The sequence below is a fragment of the Stegostoma tigrinum genome, chromosome 14 (assembly GCF_030684315.1).
Source record: "Stegostoma tigrinum isolate sSteTig4 chromosome 14, sSteTig4.hap1, whole genome shotgun sequence".
NCBI lineage: Eukaryota > Metazoa > Chordata > Chondrichthyes > Orectolobiformes > Stegostomatidae > Stegostoma > Stegostoma tigrinum.
The window spans coordinates 65,487,309-65,514,253 of NC_081367.1; the positions used below are offsets into that span (position 1 = coordinate 65,487,309).

The window sequence follows — 26,945 nt, forward strand, 5'->3', positions numbered from 1 at the left end:
GTAAATCAAAATGCTCCTCCTGGACACCACCTCCAGGCCTCCTACTGTCCCTCAACCTTTTCATCACCTCCTCCTCAACACCACCCCAAGGTTTCCTGCCCCCCCTCGACCTCTTCATCTCCAACTGTCTTCGAGACATCAATCGCCTCAACCTCTCCACCCCTCTCACCCACTCCAACCTCTCTTCCACAGAACGTGCAGTCCTCCACTCCCTCTTCAATTCCAACTTCACCATCAAACCCACAGACAACGGAGGTACAGTTGTAGTATGGCACACTGACCTCTACATCGCTGAGGCCAGACGCCAAAACTCGGACACCTCCTCCTACCGCTCCCTGGATCATGACCCCACCCCCGAACACCAAACCATCATTTCCCATACCATCCACAAACTCATGACCTCAGGTGACCTGCCACCCACAGCCTCCAACCTCATTGTTCCCCAACCCCACACCGCCGACTTCTATCTCCTTCCCAAATACACAAACTTGCCTGCCCTGGTCAACCCATTGTCTCCGCCTGCTCCTGCCTCACCGAACTCATCTCCATCTATCTGGACTCCATTTTCTCCCCCTTGGTCCAGGAACTCCCCACTTACGTCCATGACACCACCCACGCCCTCCACCTCCTCCAAAACTTACAATTCCCCGGTCCCCAACACCTCATTTTCACCATGGACATCCAGTCCCTATACACCTGCATTCCCCAAGCAGATGGCCTAAAGGCCTTCTGCTTAGTCCTGTCGCACAGGCCCAACCAGCCCCCCTCCACCGACACTCTCATCCACCCTCAACAACTTCTCTTTCGATTCCTCCCACTCCCTACAGACAAAGGGGGTGGCTATGGGTACCCGCATGGGCCCAAGCTATGCCTGCCTCTTTGTAGGTTACGTGGAACAATCCATCTTCCGTACCTACACTGGCCCGAACCCCCACCTCTTCCTCCATTATATTGATGACTGTATCGGCGCTGCCTCGTGCTCCCAAGAGGAGCTCGAACAGTTCATCCACTTCACCAAACCTTCCACCCCCAACCTCAAGCTCACCTGGACCATCTCCAACATATCCCTCACTTTCCTGGACCTCTCTGTCTCCATCTCAGGCAACCAGCTAGAAACTGATATCCATTTCAAGCCCACTGACTCCCACAGCCCCCTAGAATACACCTCCTCCGACCAACCTTCCCTCAAAAATTCCATCCCCTATTCCCAATTCCTTCGCCTCCGCCACATCAGCTCCCAGGATGAGGCATTCCACTCCCGTACACCTCAGATGTCCTCGTTCTTCAAGGACTCCAACATCCCCCGGGCAGTGGTCGAGAATGCCTTGACCGTGTCTCCCGCATTTCCCGCACCTCATCCCTCACACCCCGCCCCCGCAATAACCGCCCAAAGAGAATCCCCCTCATCCTCACATACCACCCCACTAACCTCCGGATTCAACGCATCATCCTCTGACACTTCTGCCATCTACAATCCGACACCACCGCCAAAGACATTTTTCCATCCCCACCCTTGTCTGCTTTCCGGACAGCTCACTCTCTCCGCGGCTCCCTTGTCTGCTTCACACTCCCCTCCAACCCCACCACACCCGGCACCTTCCCCTGCAACCGCAGGAAGTGCTCCACCTGCCCCCTCACCTCTTCCCTCACCCTCATCCCAGGCCCCAAGAAGACGTTCCGCATCAAGCATATGTTCACCTGCACATCTGCCAATGTGGTTTACTGTATCCGCTGTACCTTCTAACCTCACCCCCTCCACTGACCTGTCCCTCCTCCCTGGACTAACATATCCCCTCACTACCTTCCCATCTACACTAACCTCTACAGGCTCCATCCCTGCCTCTTTAACTTGCCTGTCTTCTCTTCACCTATCTTCTCATCTATCCATCTTCGGTCCGCCTCCCCCTCTCTCCCTATTTATTTCAGAACCCTCTCCCCATCCCCCTTTTCTGACGAAGGGTCTAGGCGTGAAAGGTCAGCTTTTGTGCTCCTGAGATGCTGCTTGGCCTGCTGTGTTCATCCAGCTCCACACTTTGTTATCTTGGTTTGTGCTTGCTTTGTTTTCTTGGAAGAATTCTTTCAAAAACTGCAATCTTCCCTTTGTCCTGAACATTTTAACTATGTGTTAATATATGCTGTGGTGTAGCATTTAAAAAGATAATAAAATTCCTTTGCAAAACCAGCAAGGTTGTCTTCATTGCACAAGACTGCAACCTATTTCTCCTGACTTAAGGTAGCATAATGGATTGTACTACCGCCTCACAGCGCCAGGGACTCAAGTTCAATTCCACCTTTGGGTGACTATCCGTGTACAGCTTGCACATTCTCTCCATGTTTACATGGGTTTCCTCCCACAGTCCAAAGATGTGCAGGTTAGGTGGATCAGCCAGGGGGATGGAAGGACTGGTCTGAGTGGGATGCTCTGAGGGTCAGTATGGGCTGAATAGCCTGCTTCTACAATGTGAAGTACATGGTGTTTGCTGTAAGGTTTTCACCAGAGGGTTAGGATCAAAGAACCAGGCCACAGGTGAAAGAGGACTCGCTGATTGAAGAGGTGAGAGGGGCCAGTATGGCGCTAAATATTTCCCCTCTTAATGCTATGTCTCTCAACATCTGCTTTTGAAAACAGGGCTACCCACAATATGCTTTCTGGCTCTTACCCCATTCCCTCTCAATCAGCCCAAAAACAATGATATTTGTGCCATGCAAGTGTCTGACAATCACCCATCTGGAAGAAAGGATCTAAACATTGCCCCTTAATAGTCAATAGCATTCCCATCACAGAATGTCCACGATCAAGCACCGCGGGTTTACATGGAGCAGAAATTGAATTAAACCAGTCTCATAAAGATTTTGGTTACAACGACAGGCTAGAGTAACTCCCCAGAACCTGTTCACCACCTCCAAAGGCACAGGTCAGCAGTGTCAGACAACGAAATGTGAGGCTGGATGAACACAGCAGGCCAAGCAGCATCCCAGGAGCACAAAAGCTGACGTTTCGGGCCTAAGCCCTTCATCAGAGAGGGGGATGGGGAGAGGGAACTGGAATAAATAGGGAGAGAGGGGGAGGCGGACCGAAGATGGAGAGTAAAGAAGATAGGTGGAGAGAGTATAGGTGGGGAGGTAGGGTGGGGATAGGTCAGTCCAGGGAAGACAGACAGGTCAAGGAGGTGGAATGAGGTTAGTAGGTAAGAGATGGAGGTGCGGCTTGGGGTGGGAGGAAGGGATGGCTGAGAGGAAGAACCGGTTAGGGAGGCAGAGACAGGTTGGACTGGTTTTGGGATGCAGTGGGTGGGGGGGAAGAGCTGGGCTGGTTGTGTGCTGCAGTCGAGGGAGGGGACGAACTGGGCTGGTTTAGGGATGCAGTAGGGGAAGGGAAGATTTTGAAACTGGTGAAGTCCACATTGATACCATTAGGCTGCAGGGTTCCCAGGCAGAATATGAGTTGCTGTTCCTGCAACCTTCGGGTGGCATCATTGTGGCACTGCAGGAGGCCCATGATGGACTTGTCATCTAGAGAATGGGAGGGGGAGTGGAAATGGTTTGCGGCTGGGAGGTGCAGTTGTTTGTTGCGAACTGAGCGGAGGTGTTCTGCAAAGCGGCTCCAAGCCTCCGCTTGGTTTTCCCAATGTAGAGGAAGCCACACCGGGTACAGTGGATACTGTATACCACATTGGCAGATGTGCAGGTGAACCTCTGCTTAATGTGGAATGTCATCTTGGGGCTTGGGATAGGGGTGAGGGAGGAGGTGTTGGGGCAAGTGTAGCATTTCCTGCGGTTGCATGGCAAGGTGCCGGGTGTGGTGGGGTTGGAGGGCAGTGTGGAGCGAACAAGGGAGTCACGGAGAGAGTGGTCTCTCCGGAAAGCAGACAGGGGTGGGGATGGAAAAATATCTTGGGTGGTGGGGTCGGATTGTAAATGGCGGAAGTGTCGGAGGATGATGCATTGTATCCGGAGGTTGGTAGGGTGGTGTGTGAGAACGAGGGGGATCCTCTTTGGGCGGTTGTGGCGGGGGCGGGGTGTGAGGCATGTGTTGCGGGAAATACGGGAGACGCGGTGAAGGGCGTTCTCGATCACTGTGGGGGCAAAGTTGCGGTCCTTGAAGAACTTGGACATCTGGGATGTGCGGGAGTGGAATGTCTTATCGTGGGAGCAGATGCGGCGGAGGCGGAGGAATTGGGAATAGGGGATGGAATTTTTGCAGGAGGGTGGGTGGGAGGAGGTGTATTCTAGGTAGCTGTGGGAGTCGGTGGGCTTGAAATGGACATCAGTTACTAGCTGGTTGCCTGAGATGGAGACTGAGAGGTCCAGAAAGGTGAGGGATGTGCTGGAGATGGCCCAGGTGAACTGAAGGTTGGGGTGGAAGGTGTTGGTGAAGTGGATGAACTGTTCGAGCTCCTCTGGGGAGCAAGAGGCGGTGCTGATACAGTCATCAATGTAACAGAGGAAGAGGTGGGGTTTGGGGCCTGTGTAGGTGCGGAAGAGGGACTGTTCCACGTAACCTACAAAGAGGCAGGCATAGCTGGGGCCCATGCGGGTGCCCATGGCCACCCCCTTAGTCTGTAGGAAGTGGGAGGAAGGAGCTGATGTTGGTGGATGTGATGCCAATCAAACGGATTGCTTTGTCCTGGATAGCGTTAAGCTCCTGAGGGTTGTTAGAGGTCAAATTTTACAGGCAGTGTCAGACACTTGCCTGTAAAATTTGACCTCTAACAACCCTCTGGAGCTTAACGCTATCCAGGACAAAGCAATCCGTTTGATTGGCATCACATCCACCAACATCAGCTCCTTCCACCAATCTTCTGTAGCAGCAGTGGGTACCATCTGCAAGATGCAGTGCAGAAATTCCCCAAGAGTCCTTGGGCAGCACCTATCACTACCCAGATGACGAGAAGAACGAGGGCAGCATATAAATGGGAACACAAGCACCTAAAAGTTCCCTTCCAAGTCACCCACTACCCTGGCTTGGAAATATATTTCCATTCCTTCGTTATCGTTGGGTAAAAGTCTGTAATTTCCCTCCTAAACAGCACTGCTGAAAAAAAGGACTGAAATTGTTCAAGGTGGTAGCTCACCCCTACCACAAGGGCAATCAAGTATGGGCAATAAGTCTCATGAGTGAGTTTATCTTTTTAAGAATAAAACATTTGTTACTCAGGCTCCTGCAAAGGCTGTTCCCTGCCCACTTAAGGGCCTCATTCGCATCCTGGTCAGAAGGTCCAAAGGATTCCCATCCCAGACATAACTGGGAAGAAGGGAAGTCCCCTAACACCACCTCTTCTGGTCAATCAATGCCCCCATCCCCCACGTGCTGCCATGTTGCACAGAGACCACTAAAAAAAGCACAGAATATACTAAGTGTGTCCTATTTAAAAAAGAAAGATGAGCCCATTCCCAGCCTTGACCGCAGTATGTGTTGAACAAACAGCAGTAAAGAGCACTGTAATTAATCCCAGCCATGGCTTGTAATTCTGATTTCCATCTGGTGATCACTGCTGGAAGGGAGGAGGGTCTCAACATTGCTGAGAACAGGAGAAATCTGACAAAAGCTCACTGGTTAGTGCACTGTCTGGAACCCAAGGGGCCTGTGAAATCTACACAGCAGCTCCACCTGCAAAACCTAGAACAACTGATAGGTTTCAGGTGTTTTAAGGCTTGCAATGTAGAACAATATGGGGTTTCAAAGCAATTTTCTTTTTTCTGAGGGTCAATTCTCCAACAACAATGAAGAAGGGTCCCGACCCGAAACGTCAGCTTTCCTGCTCCTCTGATGCTGCCCGTCCTGCTGTGTTCATCCAGCTCCACACTGTGTTATCTCTGACTGCGATAGTTCCTTTCGTGGGTGTTTAAGGTTTGTGTGATCTCACATTCCATCCTGAAGATCCTCTGTCTGTGGTGGCTCAAACTAAATGGCACCATGAATGCCACAGGGAAAGAAACAGACTGCAGTATAGGACATAGATTTGCCATTTCATCGACTGCAGCGAAACAAAATACTCCATCAGTGGCATTCTTGGTAGGGACTAGGGTAGCAGTACAAGCAGTGAGGCAATGTTTACACTTTTGACTGGGGAAAGAAAACAGGATCCGGCGAAAATATATTTTGCATTTGTTTGGCTGGTCAAGTATACAGAGGGTAGAAATGTGTGAGATTGAAATAGTTAAATCTAGATGTAATGAAAGCATGGCTGAGGTTCCAGCAGATGATAAACTGAGACAGCAGTGAAGGCAGGCAAGTAAGTTACATCATAAAATTAATGAAAAGGCTTAAATAGAGAACACTGGTAAAACAGCCAGGGAATAATGCAATCAGACACTGGAAGTGCTACTACTTGCTCCAGATGTAGGCTATTGACAATTATCTTCATTGTGCCTCATAGTAACATCTATTGTTTTCAATTACGTCTTCATCATGTGCTTGCAGAGCTTAATAGTCAGCTGCTTGAATTGTCCAGACTCACTTATTCAGATAGGCAGACCTTGTTGTCTGATAACATTTCAAATATGCAATGGGGGCAAGTTGGGCTTCTTATTAGGTTAAATCATATTTGGTCTCACATTTAGATATGCTCATACTATTAAGTATGTGTGGCTCAGTTGAAAGCAATCCAACATGCATTTAGACAGTTATTGGACCAGTCAATTTGAGTTGACTCTCTACAGCAATACCAATTGAGGGCTTCACTGCTGGAAGGACCCCTTTAAAATGTTGACCCAATGCGATGCATATCTCTCAGATGGATGGAAAAGAGACAGAATCATACAGCATGGAAACAGACCCTTTGGACCAAATTATCCATGCCGGCCAGTTTTCCTGAACTGAACTATTGCATTCATCTGAATTTGGCCCATAGCCTCCAAACATTTTCCATCCATGTACTTGCAAAACATCTTTTAATTGTTGTAATTGCATTCATCTCTGCTGCTTCTGCAAGCAGCTCATTCCATATATGCATGACCTTTGATTCATAAGGATAGGCTGGGAAGGAGTTTGTGCCAGACACTTCTCCCATGCATTCCTTGAATGTTTGCCATTACCTGTAGGTCACTGTCCCCAATTTATCAAGTTCAGCTCATACCTCATATCTTCAATGTCTCCTTTACTAATATTCATCCCACCCTAGTCTCCAAATCAATTACCTCACCCTCCACCTTGATAGAATTTTTAAAATCATATTATGGTCACTCATCCCCAAGGAGACTTGCACAGCTAGAATGCCAATGATTCCCTTCTCATTACACAGTACCCAATCTAAGATGGCCTGTTCTGTTGTTGGTTCCTTCACATATTGGTCAAGAACAGTATAGAGAAAGTAAAATGAAGCTCAAACCGAGACTTAGAAGGGCTGAAAAGGGTCCATGAAATGTGCGTAGCCAGCAGGGTTAAGGAGAATCCCAATGCATTTTATACATATATTAGGAGCAAGAGGGTAGCTAAGGAAAGAACAGGCCCTCATAAAGGTTCAGAGGAAAGGTTGTGTGTGCAGCCACAGAAAATAAGTGAGATCCTTAATGAGTACTTTATATCGGTATTCACCAAAGAAGGGGCATGAGGGATGTTGAGGTTAGAGAATGGTGTGTGTGAATACTCTCAGGCAGGTCAACATAATTAAGGAGCAAGTGTTCGAAATGTATTAAAGGTAGACAAGTCTCCAGGGCTAAATGTGATCTACCCCAGGCCACTGTGGGAGGTATGAGAGGGATTGGCTAAGGCCCCGACAGATATTTTTTGCATCCTCTTTGGGCTAAGGTGAGATTCCACAGAACTAGAGAATGTTACTCCTTTGTTTGAGGAGGGAAGCAGATATAATCCAGGTAATCGCAGGTTGGCAAGTCTGATGTCAGTGGTGGGGAAGCTGTTGGAGAACATACTGGCAGATAGGATTCATTCACATTTGAAAGATAGTGGACTTGTTATCGGTAGGCAGCATGGGTTTATGTGAGGGAAAGTCATACGTCACCAACTTAATTGAATTTTTGTTTTGAGGAGGTGACAAGAATAATTGATGAGTGAAGGTCAGTGGATGTTGTCTACATGGACTTTAGGCATTTGACAAGGTATCCCATAATAGACTGGAACAAAAGGTAGAGTCTCATGGGGCCTGAGTGTGAGGTGGCTACATTGATATAAAAATGGCTTGGCCATAATAGAAAAATGTAGCAATGGAAGGGTGCTTTTCACAGCAGAGAGCGTGGTGTTCTGCAGGATCAGTGCTAGGACCCTTGTTGTTTGTGATATACGTAAATGATCTGGAGGACAATGTAGATAGGCTGATTAGTAAGTTGACAGAGTTGCAGATAGTGGGGAGGATTGTCAAAAGACACAGCGGGATAGAGATAGACTGCAGAATTGGGCAGGCAAATGGCAGATGGAGTTTAGTCCAGACAATTGCAAAGTGATGCATTTTGGAAGAGCAAATTCGGGTGTGAATTAGATAATAAATGGCAGAACCCTTAGGAACGTTGACACACAGAGAGATCTGGGTGTACAGGTTTGCAGATCCGCCAAAGTGGTAACACAGGTGGGTGGTCAAGAAGTCATACTCTACACTTGCCTTCATCAACCAGGGCACTAAACATACAAAAACAACAACATACATACAATGTACTGCATATAAACTGCATCCTGCATACAAACTGGTGTTTTCCCAGCTGCCATCAGTTCTGAGGAAGGGCCACCAGACCCAAAACGCTAACTCTGTTTTTTTCTTCACAGATGCTGCCAGACCTGCTGAGCTTTTCCAGCAACTTTGTTTTTGTCACTAAATACACAAGTTGGCATGTAACAGCTGTATAAAATTTTAGCTAGGCCATACTTCAAATTTTGGTTGCAGTTCTGGTCTCCACACTATCAGAAAGACATGGATGCTCTGGAGAGGGTTCAGAGAAGGTTTACGAGGATTTAGCTTGGTCTAGAAGGTTGGAATTATGAGGGGTTTGGATAAACTCAGATTTTTTTCACAGGAAAGACAGAGCCTGAGGGGCAACATGCTAGAGGTCTAAAAAAATAAGAGGCATAGATAGGATGGATAGTCTTTTCCTCAGGGTAGAATGGTCAATAACAAGAGGGCACAAGCTCAAGGTGAGAGGGAGAAAATTTGGGGAAGAAGTGGAGGAAAAATTTTTCATAGAAGGTGATGGGTGCCTGGCCTGGAATGTGTGGCCAGTGGAAGGTGGTGGATATTGGTACATTAGCAACGTTTAAGACATCTTAATAGACCCATGAATGGGAGGTGAAAGGAGGGATGGAAACCACACATAAGCAATAAGTAGTGGGTCTAAATAAGGCTGAAGACCTTGCTCCTGTACTGCATTGTTCTTTATTCACATTTCTATAGCAATTTCTGTTTTTAATTCCCGATCTCCAACATCTGCAGTTCTTTGTATTATATGAAAGGAGTGTGTGTGTGTGCGTGTGTGCGTGCGTGCGTGTCTGTGTGTGTGTGTGCGTGCGTGCGTGCGTGTGTGTGTGTATGTCTGTGTGTGTGTGTGTGTGTGTGTGTGTGTGTGCGCGCGCGCGCGTGTGTGTTTGCATGAATCATAAAGTTATCATGCAGGGCAACCAATAAAAGCAAAAATAAACAATGTGTTTACATTTATTGTGGGGAATAGGGAGGGGATTTTAGGTACAAGGTTAAAGAGGTATTGCTGCAATTGTCCATAAGGTACCATCTTTCGATATGGTTATGGTAAAGACTGATAGGCTTTCGACTGCCAGTGACCACACAGTTATGGGTCTGGGGTGAGTAAAAGGCATTGACGTGTTTGATCAATCATCATATTGAATGGTGGGAAAGGCTTAATGGGCTAAATGGTCTACTCCTGTTCCTATGTTCATACAAGTAGGGCCTCAGTGAGTATTGCATGTTGTTTTAGTCTCCTTAGGTTAGCTTAGCTAAGCTGTATGCAGTTAAATATGTCTGAGGGGATGCAACAAAAGGTTCACTGGATTGATTCCTGGGTTCTCTTGAGTTGAGGTTCAGCAGAATGAGCCCATATTCACTGGCGTTTAGAAGAATGACACATAAACTCATTGATACATTTAATATCCTTCTCTGAAGCTTTCTCTCCTGACTGGAAATGAAGAATCATGGTCTCAGAATAAAGTCATTTACCAGCAGAGAAGAAATTCCTTCACTCAGATTGATTTGTGTCTTTACAACTCTCCAAAAGGTTTTGAATGTCTAATTATTAATAGTTAAAGTGGATAGAGATTTTCACATTCTAGGGAGAAATCAGGGGATCTCAGAATAGGCAAACTATCCAGCTCAGATAATAAAGTGTGAAGCTGGATGAACACAGCAGGCCAAGCAGCATCTCAGGAGCACAAAAGCTGACGTTTCGGGCCTAGACCCTTCACAGGTCTAGGCCCGAAACGTCAGCTCTTGCGCTCCTGAGATGCTGCTTGGCCTGCTGTGTTCATCCAGCTTCACACTTTATTATCTTGGGTTCTCCAGCATCTGCAGTTCCCATTATCACTGAAACTGTCCAGCTCAAATGATCTTACTGAATGGCAGAGTAGACTCAATGAGTCATTATTATGCTTTGCTTTCTGATGTTCTTTGTTAAGTAAATGGGCTCCTTCGAAAATGTTAAACTACCCAAATTCAAAGATCAGAAGTCACATGACACCAGGTTATAGTCCAACAGGTTTATTTGAAATCCAAAGCTTTCCAAACACTACCCCTTTTTCACTTCACCTGACAAAAGGGCAGTGCTTTGAAAGCTTGTGATTTCAAATAAACCTGATGGGCTATAACCTGGTGCCGTGGGACTCCTGATCCTGTCCACCCCAGCCCAACAAAAGCAACTTCACACCACACACAAATTCAGTAACAGAAGCAGCATACTGAATGAACTGGCTCATTAACTTTTTCAGACTGTGTACCCATTCATGCTGACAATTGGATGATATCAGAAACTGACGGCTGAGCTCTGCAAGGGAATCGTGTCTGTTTTTTCATGACAAAACCACTGAAAAAGTTCCCCACAGCAGCAAAGTGACAACAGCCAGATCATCTGCTTTAGTCATTTGTGAAGAAATTCGCTGTTCCTCCTGGAGATATTGTTGACAGTATACTGTGAGTGGTCAGACAAGAATCTTGCTTTAATGTACACTGCAGGTTTAGCCTAGATTTTGTGCTCAATTCTTTGGAGTGTGAACTTAAAGAAGTACTTCTACCCATTTCTTCTAATATTCCAGAAGCAGTGAATCTGATCAAAACATAAAATTGAGTAGGGCAAGTGTAAAATTTTAGTCATCATATTTAAATTTTGGTCTGGGATCAGCAACAGGTGAGAAAGATGCGCTTTTGGTTACGTAAGGTTATTTTAAAAATATGGTATGGTAGTTTATTGATTCCATTACTCAACAAATAAATTTAATCACAAGTTCAAATCTTGCTATAAATAATATTCAAATTTGAACCTAGTTTAACAAAATCAATCTGTGATGAGCTTAAATACAAAGGGACCACAATGTGATTAGATTAGAATTGGTTCATTGATAGCTGTTAGAGAGGAAAACCTAGAGAATAAAATGTGAGGCTGGATGAACACAGCAGGCCAAGCAGCATCTCAGGAGCACAAAAGCTGACGTTTCGGGCCTAGACCCTTCATCAGAGAGGGGGATGGGGAGAGGGAACTGGAATAAATAGGGAGAGAGGGGGAGGCGGACCGAAGATGGAGAGAAAAGAAGATAGGTGGAGAGAGTATAGGTGGGGAGGTAGGGAGGGGATAGGTCAGTCCAGGGAAGATGGACAGGCATGATCTGGTTCCATAGGCAGGTGCTGAGGAAGGTGATGTGGCTGTGGTACCTGGTTTGCTTCAGGACATGGTCGAGCAGTTTCAAGGCCGAAGAGATTACAAGAGAGTTGCAATGGGAGAGAGATTCCCTGAGGTTGGTCCGGAGGGAGGAGGGTAACTTCTTCAGGTTAGGCATCCCTGGAAGAGGCTTCGCAGTGAGGTTAAAATAGTATCAGAGATAATGGGAACTGCAGATGCTGGAGAATTCCAAGATAATAAAATGTGAGGCTGGATGAACACAGCAGGCCAAGCAGGAAAACCTGACAACTTTACCCATTCAGGGCCTGTGTGTGACTCCTGTCCCACTCTAACACAACTGACTCTAAATAGCCCAATCCAGGCACTCATCTGTTGGGAGCAGAACCTATTGTCAACTGCAAAGGGCAACTATGGATGGGCAAAAAAACTACCTCTGACCAGGGGTAACAAAGCCATTTAAATTTGACAGTGATTCAAATGCCTAAGGACAGTGTAAAGACTGAGATTGGAAGACATTTTTAGGATATGATATATTCAAGAAAGAGATAAAGTTTTCAAATTTTAAAGGTATCATAGGCATGTGAGAAAGCAGGAATACAGCACTGAAATAGAGCATCAGCTGTGATCATATTGAATGAACGAGCAGGCTCAAAGCGCCAAATGGGCGATTCCTGCCTCTAGTTTTTATAGCAGTAAGTATAAAATTGTTTCCAATAATGCAAAGCTGAAACTATTTTAATTCACAAAATGAAATGTGACAAAAGAGAGTTGATTCACGACAAGTTTGACAGTCAATGGATGCACAGGTTTTATGCTATTTAGCTACAACTTCATTACTGGTATGTTTCACCCTTCAGGGGCATAAATGATGCTTCCTTGTTAAGATGTCAACTGACTATGTCCCTTCAAACAAAAGCTGAGTTCTTCATAAAACTAGTGATTGGATTACAATGTTGAGATCCAGTTCGAGAGCAATGTGCTGCTTTTAGCTACGTGTCCTAGATTATAGTCTTCTGAATGCCTTATGAAATCCTTATGTCTAATTCTAGCACTGGAAAGCCGTATCAGTTTATCCCATGACATTGCTCCTTCTCCTGATGTCTTATGTTGCATTTTGAAAAGGTCAGAACAGAAGAAAATTGGCTGAGATTCAACCTCAAAAGCAGCAATTAAGTTGGCAATTTGTGAATTCCCAAATCAATACCAGTACATCAAGAGATTTGCACACTGAAACTAGATCCTGAAAACTGGTCATTTAGCAGGGCTGGTGCATCAAATTAACCACTGCATTTCACTTGGGCCAATATAGTTCTTGGAGGGGGTGCTACACAGTCAGATGCGGAGGCCATGCATCAGAAGAGACATTACACAATGAGTCCCACTCCCCAATATCTCCCCTTAGGTGGATGTGAAAGTACCCATGTCATTATTTTGAAGAAATTAAAAGCACAGCAAAAACTGCTAGGATCAGAACGACAGCATACATGTTGTAATGGTAGCTTTTGAGATATCCTTTATACTGAGCATAACAGTGAAGGATTGTTTATTATGTTCTGCAGGTTTGCCACCACAAACTGGCTGGATGAAGGTCTTAAAACATTCAGATCTTCCAGATGTATCCCCCCCTTCCATTTATATATGAAGATTAGCAACCGCCACAGAATGGAAATGGATGGGAAGCCATAGGGTATTCACATTTGTGCCTTCAGGTCTTAGGCACTGGCCACGTGAGACTGTTTATTGTCTCATCTGATGGATAACATCCACATCTGACTCTACAAATTCTACACACACTTTCCCCCAGAATCTGCACGGCTTTCCTCTGGGTGTTCCAGTTTCCTCTCAGACTAAAGATATGCGAGTTAGATGGATTAGCCATGGGAAATGTGGAGTTACAGGGATAGGGTGGGGGTGGGGTGGGCGTGGGTCTGGGTGGGATGCTTTTTGGAGGGTCAATGTGGACTCAATAGGCCCAATAGCCTGTTTCCAGACCTGTAGAGATTCTGTGGTTCAATGAGACCTTGGACGCAGATTCCCATGGGTTTCTAATTCTTGTCAGATGTATTATTGAACTTTCTGTCAAAGACCTCATTGCCTCCAACCATCCCACTCTCATCATTGCCCACTAAACATCACATAGGAAACAGTTATAAGATCATAAGACCATAAAGACATGGGAGCAAAAATTAGGCCATTCAGCCCATTGAGTCTGCTCTGCCATTCCATCATGACTGATAAGTTCCTCAACCCCACTCTCCTGCTTTCTCCCACTAACCTTTGATCCCCTTGATAATCAAGAATCTATCTACCTCAGTCTTGCAGTGAATTCACCACTCTCTGGCTGAAGTCATTTCTCCTTACCTCCGTTCTAGAAGGTCTTCCCTTTACTCTAAGATTATCTGAATGAAAGATCATTGGTTCTGAGTCAAGCAGCCTGTCAAACCCCAATTCCATTAATCAGCGAAAATGAAAATGAAAATAAATGGTGTCTTCTTTGTCTATATCCAGGTGATTTTTCACACCTTTTGTTCACAACATTGTCATTGAGTCTCCAGACACTGACAAGGCAATTGAGGAGGCTTGGTGTTAACCCCAATCTATCCTTTGGATAAAACTTTGCACCATGATCAAATTAGCCACATTTATTGGGTCATGCTGATTGGCGGCATCATGCTTTGCACATTAAACTGACAGGAAACAGAGTTCATTATGATTTGAAGGTGATGTATTTCATGTTGGGGAATTAGTGTTTATAAATAATCACTTCACATTAACGGGAAACTGTTCAAGTTGAATTTGCTGATTGTTAAAAACACGATGCTGGTAAACAAGTATATTATTACATTTTATTACAGCTAGCATCCTAGACCATTTTTCCAATCCTCCACCCACAGTTTCACGTTGTCCATACTGTGAAGTATTCACTCATTTTTCTATCATGAGTGCATATGTTTATTTTCCAGGCCAGCCCATTTAGACTCAAAGCACAGGGTCTGTGGAAGAATAATTTAAGAGTCAAGAACAATTATATTAGAATGTAGCTAGAGTTTAGGATTAGAGGTTAGAATGATGGGAAAATAGGTCAAGTAAGAGATATGTGACTCAAAGCTTAAGACACGTTCCACTTCAAGATAATGTATCAGCAACCACAAGTTGTGGAACCATGACGTATGACATATCATAAGAACTGCCTTAAGGGGATGTGATAAACCGTACAAGCTTATCTGCTTGTAACAACTGTCTCACTTTATAACAATGCATATAAGTATTGCCTTGTTTTTGTACTCATCGGAGAGTACGGACCTGACCTTTTGTCAGCGTTGATTCCCCATGATATCACGTAATAAAGCCTCTTTACTTTGAAGCCTAAAGCTCCAGTGTGTGACTAAATTAATATCTTCAACAAGGGACAAACAAATTGTAGAGCATGGAGACAGAACCCTTCAGTCCAAGTTTTTCATGCCAACCAGATATCTTAAATTAATCTAGTCCCATTTGCCACTTTTTGGCCCATATTCCTCTAAATCCTTCCTACTCATATAATACCCATCCAGATGCCTTTTAAATGTTGTTATTGAATCAGCCTCCACTACTTCCTTTGGCAGTTCATTCCAATACACACCACCCTCTGTGAAAAAGTTGCCCCTTAGGCCTCTTTTAAGTCTTTCCCCGCTCACATTAAACCTATGCCCCCTAGTTTTGGACCCCCATGCACTGGGAAAATGACCTTGGCTATTCACCCTATCCGTGACCCTCATGATTTTATAAACCTCGATAAAGTCACCCCTTAGCCTCTGATGCCTCAGGGAAAATAACTGCAGCTTATTCAGCCTCTCCCTATAGCTCAAACCCTCCAGTCCTAGGGACATTCTCACCTTTCAAGGTTACCAACATCTTTCCTACAGCAAGGAGACTAGAACTGAACATTTATTCCAAAAGTGGCCTAACCATTGTACTACCAATGTTAGGTCTCAGCAAGAAATAGCAATTAGCAAATAATATTTGTGCCAGACAAATGCGAGGTGATGCCCATCTCTAATAAGTGATAGTCTAAACATTTCCCCTCGCCAATCAATAACACCCTCAAACATTCTCTCCTTCCACCACCAGCCACTATAATTATTGTGTGTACCTCCTGCAAGATGGAACACATAAACTCACCATGGCTTTTTCAATGGCACTTTCCAAACCCACAACGACTGCTTCATTGAGATCACAACATGTAGAGCTGAATGAACACAGCTGGCCAAGCAGCATCAGAGGAGCAGGAAAGCTGATGTTTCAGGCCTAGAACCTTCTTCTTCATTTTTTCTGAAGAAGGGTCTAGGCCCGAAACGTCAGCCTTCCTGCTCCTCTGATGCTGCTTGGCCTGCTGCGTTCATCCTGCTCTACACGTTGGTATCTCAGATTCCCCAGCATCTGCAGTTCCGACTATCTCATGTCCACTTCCTTTATGCATGGGAGATAAATAATACTTGCTAGTTCCCCTTCAAGCCACACACATGCTGTCTTATAAGAATCAAAACACCACGCCCCACTTGACTGTCAGTAGGTAAAAATCCTAACAGCACTGTGGGTGTTCCTTCACTCCGATAGTTGTGGTGGTTGAAGAATGCACCCGACTACCACCTCAGTAAGGACAATTAGTGATGATGAGTAAATAAAGGTTTTATCCTACAGTTGGGTGGCACAGTAGTTCAGTGATTAGCGCTGCTGTCTCACAGCACCAGTGGCCCATGCTCAATTCCCTCCTCAGGTGTCTGTCTGTGTAGAGCTTGCACATTCTCCCCAGTCTGCATGGGTTTCCTCCCACAGCCTAAAGATGTGCAGGCTAGGTGGATTGGCTGTGTAAAATTGCCTATAGTGATGCAGAGATTAGGGGATGGGACTGGGTGGGTGCTGTGAGGATCAGTGTTTTTTTAAAGTGATAATGGGAACTGCAGATGCTGGAGAATCTAAGACAGTAAAATGTGAGGCTGGATGAACACAGCAGGCCCAGCAGCATCCCAGGAGCACAAAAGCTGACGTTTCGGGCCTAGACCCTTCATCAGAGAGGGGGATGGGGTGAGGGTTCTGGAATAAATAGAGAGAGAGGGGGAGGCGGACCGAAGATGGAGAGAAAAGAAGATAGGTGGAGAGAGTATAGGTGTGGAGGTAGAGAGGGGATAGGTCAGTCCAGGGAAGACAAACAGGTCAAGGAGGTGGAATGAGGTTAGTAGGTAAGAGATGGAGGTGCGGCTTGGGGTGGGAGGAAGGGATGGGTGAGAGGAAGAACAGGTTAGGGAGGCAGAGACAGGTTGGACTGGTTTTGGGATGCAGTGGATGGAGGGGAAGAGCTGGGCTGGTTGTGTGGTGCAGTGGGGGGAGGGGATGAACTGGGCTGGTTTTGGGATGCAGTGGGGGAAGGGGAGATTTTGAAGCTGGTGAAGTCCACATTGATACCATTGGGCTGCAGGGTTCCCAAGCGGAATATGAGTTGCTGTTCCTGCAACCTTCGGGTGGCATCATTGTGGCACTGCAGGAGGCCCATGATGGACATGTCATCTAAAGAATGGGAGGGGGAGTGGAAATGGTTTGCGATTGGGAGGTGCAGTTGTTTATTGCAAACCGAGCGGAGGTGTTCTGCAAAGTGGTCCCCAAGCCTCCGCTTGGTTTCCCCAATGTAGAGGAAGCCACACCGGGTACAGTGGATGCAGTATACCACATTGGCAGATGTGCAGGTGAACCTCTGCTTAATGTGGAATGTCATCTTGGGGCCTAGGATAGGGGTGAGGGAGGAGGTGTTGGGGCAAGCGTAGCACTTCCTGTGGTTGCAGGGGAAGATGCCGGGTGTGGTGGGGTTGGAGGGCAGTGTGGAGCGAACAAGGGAGTCACGGAGAGAGTGGTCTCTCCGGAAAGCAGACGGGGTGGGGATGGAAAAATGTCTTGGGTGGTGGGGTCGGATTGTAGATGGAGGAAGTGTCGGAGGATGATGCGTTGTATCCGGAGGTTGGTGGGGTGGTGTGTGAGAATGAGGAGGAGCCTCTTTGGGCGGTTGTGGTGGGGGCGGGGTGTGAGGCATGTGTTGTGGGAAATGCGGGAGACGCGGTCAAGGGCGTTCTCGACCACTGTGGGGGGAAAGTTGCGGTCCTTGAAGAACTTGGACATCTGGGATGTGCAGGAGTGGAATGCCTCATCGTGGGAGCAGATGCAGCGGAGGCAGAGGAATTGGGATTGGGGATGGAATTTTTGCTGGAGAGTGGGTGGGACGAGGTGTATTCTAGGTAGCTGTGGGAGTCAGTGGGCTTGAAATGGACATCAGTTACAAGCTGGTTGCCTGAGATGGAGATTTTTTTAAAATGTTGCTTGTCAAGTTCTTTGAAACATAAAGCTAAACTCAGTTAAAGTGAATGGAAACCTTCTAACATTACAAAGGGAACGCAGCTTGCTACAAATCATTGAGTTCTTTTCTGACATCTAAAAAATGTTGCCACCATTTAGAGGCTGATTAACTAAAAGTCATGAATCTTTGAACACAAGTGCTGACCTCTACTTTGTTTGCCTTTGATTTGTGAATGCTGCAATTCGCTCACCACAGTCGTAGTGTAGAAATTCATTGGACTGCTTTCAAAATGATTTTGTAATCATTTTATGGGGGCAGGTGGTTCAGCAGTACAGCTCTTCCCCATTGAGTCAGGAGTTCACAGGTTCAAGCCCCCCTCTAGAGACTGGAGTATGTAACCTAGGTTATCACATCTCTAAACCAACATCAGCAACTCATTAACCAGTCAATATCTTCACTGCATACTGCAATATTTTTGCCTTGGGCTCAAAATATTGACTCTTTCTTTCTCAACCGACATTGCCAGGCCAGCTGAGTTTCTCTGGCACTTCATGCCTTTAGAATGAAGGTCATGCTAACCACTTAGTCTCCCAGTGACACCGGTACTATTATATCCACAAAGCTGAGGGGAAAGAAAGGCTTGCATCGATTCATCACATTTCCTGAGCACAGGATGTGTTAAAGTGCTTTACAGGGACTTACTCCTGTATATAAAATAGATGACAGCCAATTCGTGTGCAGCCAGCTCCCATTATTAACGATGTGACAATGACCAGATTATGTGTTTTGTGATAGAACATAGAACATAGAACAGTACAGCACAGAACAGGCCCTTCAGCCCACAATGTTGTGCCGACCATTGATCCTCATGGATGCACCCTCAAATTTCTGTGACCATATACATGTCCAGCAGTCTCTTAAATGACCCCAATGACCTTGCTTCCACAACTGCTGCTGGCAACGCATTCCATGCTCTCACAACTCTCTGCGTAAAGAACCTGCCTCTGACATCCCCTCTATACTTTCCACCAACCAGCTTAAAACTATGACCCCTCGTTCTAGCCATTTCTGCCCTGGGAAATAGTCTCTGGCTATCAACTCTATCTATGCCTCTCATTATCTTGTATACCTCAATTAGGTCCCCTCTCCTCCTCCTTTTCTCCAATGAAAAGAGACCAAGCTCAGTCAACCTATCTTCATAAGATAAGCCCTCCAGTCCAGGCAGCATCCTGGTAAACCTCCTCTGAACCCTCTCCAAAGCATCCACATCTTTCCTATAATAGGGCGACCAGAACTGGACGCAGTATTCCAAGTGCGGTCTAACCAAAGTTTTATAGAGCTGCAACAAGATCTCACGACTCTTAAACTCAATCCCCCTGTTAATGAAAGCCAAAACACCATACGCTTTCTTAACAACCCTGTCCACTTTGGTGGCCATTTTAAGGGATCTATGTATCTGCACACCAAGATCCCTCTGTTCCTCCACGCTGCCAAGAATCTTATCCTTAATCCTGTACTCAGCCTTCAAATTCGACATTCCAAAATGCATCACCTCGCATTTATACAGGTTGAACTCCATCTGCCACCTCTCAGCCCATCTCTGCATCCTGTCAATGTCCCGCTGCAGCCTACAACAGCCCTCTACACTGTCAACGACACCTCCGACCTTTGTGTTGTCTGCAAACTTGCTGACCCATCCTTCAATCCCCTCATCCAAGTCATTAATAAAAATTACAAACAGTAGAGGCCCAAGGACAGAGCCCTGTGGAACCCCACTCACCACTGACTTCCAGGCAGAATATTTTCCTTCTACTACCACTCGCTGTCTTCTGTTGGCCAGCCAATTCCGTATCCAAGCAGCTAAGTTCCCCTGTATCCCATTCCTCCTGACCTTCTGAATGAGCCTACCATGGGGAACCTTATCAAATGCCTTACTGAAGTCCATATACACCACATCCACAGCTCGACCCTCATCAACTTTTCTAGTCACATCCTCAAAAAACTCGATAAGGTTTGTAAGGCATGACCTACTCCTCACAAAGCCGTGTTGACTGTATTTGATCAAGCCATGCTCTTCCAGATGGTCATAAATCTTATCCCTCAGAATCCTTTCTAACACCTTGCAGACGACAGACGTGAGACTTACCGGTCTATAATTGCCGGGGATTTCCCTATTTCCTTTCTTGAAGAGAGGAATTACATTTGCCTCTCTCCAGTCCTCAGGTACGACTCCAGTGGAGAGCGAGGATGCAAAGATCTTCGCAAGTGGCGAAGCAATTGCATTTCTCGCTTCCCAAAGCAGCCGAGGACAAATCTGGTCCGGGCCTGGCGACTTGTCAATCTTAATGTTTGACAAAATTTTCAGCACATCAGCTTCCTCTATCTCTATCCATTCCAGCATGCACACCTGCTCTTCAAAGGTTTCATTCACTACAAAGTTCATTTCTTTCGTAAAGACAGAAGCAAAAAACTCATTTAGGGCTTCCCCTACCTCCTCAGACTCCACACACAAGTTCCCTATGCTATCCCTGATCGGCCCTACTCTTTCTTTGACCATTCTCTTATTCCTCACGTAAGTGTAAAATGCCTTTGTGTTTTCCCGGATTGCTTCTGCCAAGCCTTTCTCGTGCCCCCTCCTGGCTCTCCTCAGACCATTTTTGAGCTCCTTCCTTGCCTGCATGTAATCCTCTCTAGCTGAGCTTGACCCTAGCCTTCTCCACCTTATGTAAGCTACCTTCTTCCTTTTCACAAGAAGCTCCACCGCTCTCGTCATCCAAGGTTCCTTTATCTTACCCCTTCTTGTCTGTCTCAGAGGGACATATTTACTCATCACTCCCAACAACTGTTCCTTAAACAGTCTCCACATGTCTATAGTTCCCTTACAATGGAACAACTGCTCCCAGTCCATGCTTCCTAACTCATGTCTAATCGCGTCACAGTTTCCTCTTCCCCAATTAAATATCCTCCCATTTTGCCTAATCCTCTCCTTCTCCAGAGCTATGTAGAATGTGAGGCAGTTATGGTCACTATCACCAAAATGCTCTCCCACCACAAGATCTGATACCTGCCCCGGCTCGTTTCCGAGCACCAAGTCTAGAATGGCCTCTCCCCTCGTCGGCCTGTCAACGTACTGCGTTAGGAAACCCTCCTGAACACACCTTACAAAAACAGCTCCATTCAAATCTTCTGCTCGAAGGAGGTTCCAATCAATATTAGGAAAGTTAAAGTCACCCATTACAACAACCCTACTACGTCCGCACTTTTCCAAAATCTGTCGACCTATGCTTTCTTCAATCTCCCTGCTGCTATTGGGGGGCCTGTAGTAAACCCCTAACGAGGTGACTACTCCCTTGCTGTTCCTAATTTCCACCCACACTGACTCAGTAGGCAGATCTTCCTCGACAATGGAAGCTTCTGTAGCTGTGATACCCTCTCTGATTAGTAGTGCTACACCCCCTCCTCTTTTTCCCCCCTCCCTATTCTTTTTAAATGTTCTAAACCCTGGAAGATCCACCAACCATTCCTGCCCATGAGAAACCCATGTCTCTGTTATGGCCACAACATCATAGCACCAGGTACTGATCCATGCTCTAAGTTCATCACTTTTATTCCTGATACTCCTTGCATTAAAGCAAACACACTTTAACCGATCCCTTGGTTCCTTCCCAGGAAAATCCTTCCCACTAGCTGGTCTACCTCTTGCTACTGCCTCACCTGCATCAACGCTCACCTCTGGTATACAGCTCAGGTTCCCACCCCCCTGCCATACTAGTTTAAACCCTCTCGAACTACTCGAGCAAACCTTCCACCCAGGACATTGATGTTAATTGAGGGATGAGCATTGACCATGACACCAAGGAAAACTCCCTCGCTCATTCAAAATGAGGGATTTTTATTATCATCTGAGAAGTTTTTTTCCCTAATCCATTCAGTAAATGTGGGCATTGCTAGCTAGGCCTGTATATTGCCCAAATTTAATTGCCCTTGAGAAAAGTCTGTGTAGAGCTTGCACATTCTCCCCAGTCTGTGTGGGTTTCCTCCCACAGTCTAATGACGTGCAGGCTGGGTGGATTGGCTGTGTTAAATTTCCGATAATGTTCAGTGATATACAGGTTAGGGGATGGGTCTGGTTTGGATGGGTGCTGTGAGAATCAGTGGATTTTTGGGTCAAAGTGCCTGTTTCCACTCTGTGGGCTTTTTTTAAAAAATACCACCTCCTAGCTTTATCTGTGATAATGGGAACTGCAGGTGCTGGAGAATCCAAGATCATAAAATGTGAGGTTGGATGAACACAGCAGGCCCAGCAGCAAAGGGTCTAGGCCTGAAATGTCAGCTTTTGTGCTCCTGAGATGCTGCTGGGCCTGCTGTGTTCATCCAGCCTCACATTTTATTATCCTAGCTTTATCTTCTCTGTTTCACATTCCTTAAGATCTACATGTTACTTGTCGTAAGACCTCTGGCTTAACATCATTCTTTGTTGTGTAAACATGTGGTTAGGAACCCAATTGTTATATTCTCAAAGACACTGTACAAATGCACTTTGGTGTCACTTTTTTAAATGTTGCTTGTCTAGGTCTTTGAAACACAAATCTAAACTCAATCCATGTGAACGGAAACCTTCCAACATTCCAAAGGGAAAGCAGCTTGCTACAAATCATTGAGCTCTTTTCCAACATCTAAAAAATGTTGCCACCATTTAGAGGCTGATTAACTAAAAGTCATGAATCTTTGAACACAAGTGCTGACCTCTACTTTGTTTGCCTTTGATTTGTGAATGCTGCAATTCGCTCACCACAGTCGTAGTGTAGAAATTCATTGGACTGCTTTCAAAATGATTTTGTAATCATTTTATGGGGGGGGAGGTGTTTGGTTTAGCTGTACAGCTCTTCCCCACTGAGTCAGTAGTTCGCAGGTTCAAGCCCCCCTCTAGAGACTGGAGTATGTAACCTAGGTTATCACATCTCTAAACCAACATCAGCAACTCAATAACCAGTCAATATCCTCATTGGATACTGCAATATTTTTGCCATGGGCTCAAAATGTTGACTCTTTCTTTCTCAACAGACATTTCCAGACCAGCTGAGTTTCTCTGGCACTTCATGCCTTTAGAATGAAGGTCGTGCTAACCACTTAGTCTCCCAGTGACACCGGTACTATTATATCCACAAAGCTGAGGGGAAAGAAAGGCTTGCATCTATTCATCACATTTCCTGAGCACAGGATTTGTTAAAGTGCTTTACAGGGACTTACTCCTGTATATAAAATAGATGGCAGCCAATTCGTGTGCAGCCAGCTCCCATTATTAACGATGTGACAATGACCAGATCATGTGTTTTGTGATGTTAATTGAGGGATGAGTATTGATCATGACACCTAGGAAAACTCCCTCGCTCATTCAAAACAAGGGATTTTTATTATCATCTAAGAAGTTTTTTTTCCCGATCCATTCATAGAATGTGGTCATTGCTAGCTAGACCTGTAAATTGCCTAAATTTAACTGCCCTTGAGAAAAGTATTGATAAACCACTTGAACTGATGTAATCCACATGGTGTAGATACATGCTGCTGGGGGTGTGGGTGGTGGGGAGTGGGGTGTTGTTGTTCTTGAATTTGACCCAGAGGCTGTGAAGGAACAGAAGCACAGTCACACTCTATATAAAAACCAAAAGAACTGTGAATGCTGTAAATCAGGAATATAAACAAAGTTGCTGGAAAAGCTCAGCAGGTCTGGCAGCATCTGTAAAGGAGAAAACAGAGTTACCGTTTCGGGCCCAGTGACCCTTTCTCAGAACTGATGGTGGCTGGGAAAACATCAGTTTATGTGCAGAAAATAGGGAGGTGGCTGGTGTAGGGAGTAAATGATAGGATAGAGCCCAAAGAGAGAGAAAGACAGTTGAACACAAAAAGGAGTTGCTAACGATCAGGCTGGGAGGGTGAATAGTTGTTAATGGGGACTATTTGTGATTAGCAACAGGGGGTGTATAGTGGCAGGCTATGTGGTAACAAGGCCTGGTGTGTGGGTTGGGGAGTTTAGGCCCTAAAATTATTGAACCCAATATTGAGTCCGGAGGGCTGTAGGGTCCCCAAGTAGAAAATGAGATGTTGTTCCTGCAGCGTGCACTGGGCTTCACTGGAACACTGTAGCAAGCCGGAGACAGAGACATTGCCAGGGAGCAATGTGGTGAATTGAAGTGGCAGGCAACAGGTAGTTCAGGGTCTTTTTTGCAAGCAGAATGTAGATGTTCTGCGAAGTGGTCACCAAGTCTACGCTTTGTTTCCCCAAAGTAGAGGAGACCACATTGTGAGCAGCGAATGCAGTAGACTAGATTCTGGGAGGTGCAGGTGAAGTGTTGCTTCACCTGGGAGGTATGTTTGGGCCCTTGGATACTGAGGAGGGAGGAGTTAAATGGGCAGGTGTTGCACCTTCGCCGGTTACAGGAAAAGGTGCCATAGGGCTTTGGGAAGGCGTTGGGGGTGAAGTGTGCATGGATCAGGGTGTCCCAGAGGGAACGGCCCCTGCAGAAGGCGGACAAGGGAGGGGAGGGGAATACAAATTGGACACATACCACTGTGCCACAAGGCTCCAAAATATTATTTTTGAAGGAAGCTGACAACAAGTAGTTAATTTGGTGGAACTGAGTTTATAAGAAGTGGAGAGAAGAGGAATTAGGGAATGTTTTTTAGAAAAGGGCAGTAAGGCGACTCAGTGTTAGCACTACTGCCTCACAGTGCCAGGGACCTAGGTTCAATTCCACCCCTGGGTGACTGAGCAAACTCTGCACAGACAGACGTACTCCCTGTGTGTTGGGGATTCCTCCCACGGTCCAAAGATGTGCAGGGTAGGTGGATTGGCCATACTAAATTGCCCATAGTGTCCAGGAATGTACAGGCTGGGTGGATTGGCCACAGGAAATGTATTGTTACAGGGATTGGGGTGGCAGGGTGTTCTGGTTGGGATGCTCTTCAGACAGTGTAGGGATTCTATGATCAGAGGTGGCTAACATCTTCAGGGCTTTTGATTTTCAATTAATTACGCCCAGGCATGGACACATTTGAGATTAGCATATCCCTGAAGAATGCTGGCAAGTTATTTCTTGTTGTTTCTGTCATCCACACACATATGTAAAAATATGCAAATTTAAGCTCACTTTTTAAAAAATCACACACCCAGATAAACTCTTCGCCACTCACATCCCATTCCATTTCAGAAAAGAAAATGAACACTGTCCTTACATTAACCATGCACAGATTTGAAAAGGAACATTTCACTAATTGCTAGTGATCGGAGAGTAGAAAACAGAAGTTAACAACAACGTCCTGGGGCAGCACCTGTAGGATTGTAAAATGAGGGCAAATTATTTCGAATTTCGGTGGAGTACTGTTTGTGGCACATTCAATCCCCCACCCAAAGCTATAACAATTTTACACCACGCTTTTTTTTTGCAAAAACCGAAAGGGTGCTGTAAATCAGAAACAAAAACGAAGTTGCTGGAAAAGCTCAGCATCTGCGAGGGAAATAAGGAGAGTTCTTAACGTTTCGGGGCCGGCGACCCTTCCTCAGAACATTTTTTTTTGTTTTGGTTCTGTCGGGGTCTCTCCTTTTGAAAGAAGTTTATTGTGGGCAGCCCGTCCACAAGAGAATCCCAGCTGTGCTACACAGCCCACACAGTGAATCAAAACACAGGCAAATGCAACAGTAGCGAGTCAGAGCTGCAAGAGATATTTGTCAACACGGACACATACCAGGTGTTCCAAACTTCGAAAGCAGGCATCCACTAGCATCAACTTCCACCTCTCGCCCAGTGCCTCCGGGAGTGGGATATAAATGTAATAGGCGAGCAGCGCATTGACCAATGCAAACACGACCAGCTTGTTTCCCATGTCCAGCGCCGGCTGTAGCCTCCGTGCAATGTCTCTGAATCAGAATTTAGAAAACATGAAATCAATGCTCAGACTCCGAGCGGGACTTCAATCGAGCTGCCGCAAGGACGTGACAGACTTGGAGAGCGTTTTTGTTTTGCCTTGTTTGCCAAACAGGTATTACAATACGTGCTGTTATCAGCTGATTGAATTATTCAATGGTTGTTCGATCCCAGGAGAAGCCGCCAGTTTATTGCTGCTTCATATGATCTTCCCAGGGAATTCGATCGCAGTCTGGAGGAACTTCAAGGCTTTATTCGGCAACATTGTCAGTCATGACACTTGTTAACAGCAACTTCACTCAATCTACTCCAGAGCCTGAGCCTCCCCTATCCCTCAGGGTCTAGGTCTGACACCCAGAACAATTTCTTCACTCAGAACGTAGCGGAGCTATGGAATTCTCTCCGGCAGGAAGGCTGGGAAAGCGAAAATAGATTATGTTTCAGCTTTCATGGGCGGGGGGGAATGGAGAGAAAGCAGGAAAAATAGCATTGAGATGGAAGGTGAACCATGAGCATATAGAAAGATGGAGCAGACTCAAAAGGATCAAATGACCAGCTTGCTTTTTGGTTTAATTGCAGCAGTTAGAAGTCAAAGGGCACCAGATTATAGTCCTCCGAGGGGATTTGATCGCAGTCTGGAGGAATTTCAAGGCAGCCGCTTTATTCGACTTATTATAGTCCAACAGGTTTATTTGAAATCACAACCTTTCAAAGCGCCGCTCCTTTGTCAGATCCATCCCAGTCCAACACTAACACCAGCCCCTCCACATCTTAGTTGATGCACTATCTGGAATCTGACTCCCAGCCTTGCAAATAACAGACCTCTCCTCCAGATCTCCTTCAAAGGCTCAATGGGATCAACTGTGCAAATGGATACAATTCATGTGGACTGCTTGAAAGGACACAATATAATAATT

General features: G+C 45.8%; 1 protein-coding gene across 2 annotated transcripts in view; it reads right to left on the minus strand.

Annotated features, from left to right (window-relative positions):
• Nucleotides 1-26,588, minus strand: part of aadac (arylacetamide deacetylase) — a 57,181-nt gene extending 30,593 nt beyond the window's left edge. The window contains exons 1-2 of one of the 2 annotated variants that reach the window (XM_048541603.2): nt 25,850-25,909; nt 25,340-25,435 (exon numbers count right to left, since the gene is read on the minus strand). In XM_048541603.2, coding sequence (XP_048397560.2) covers nt 25,340-25,348 — 9 coding nt within the window. In that variant the 5' untranslated portion in view covers nt 25,349-25,435; nt 25,850-25,909. Of the gene's footprint in view, nt 1-25,339; nt 25,436-25,849 lie in introns of both variants that reach the window. The other variant, XM_048541602.2, reaches the window with a different exon arrangement.
• Nucleotides 26,589-26,945: the final 357 nt, after the last annotated feature.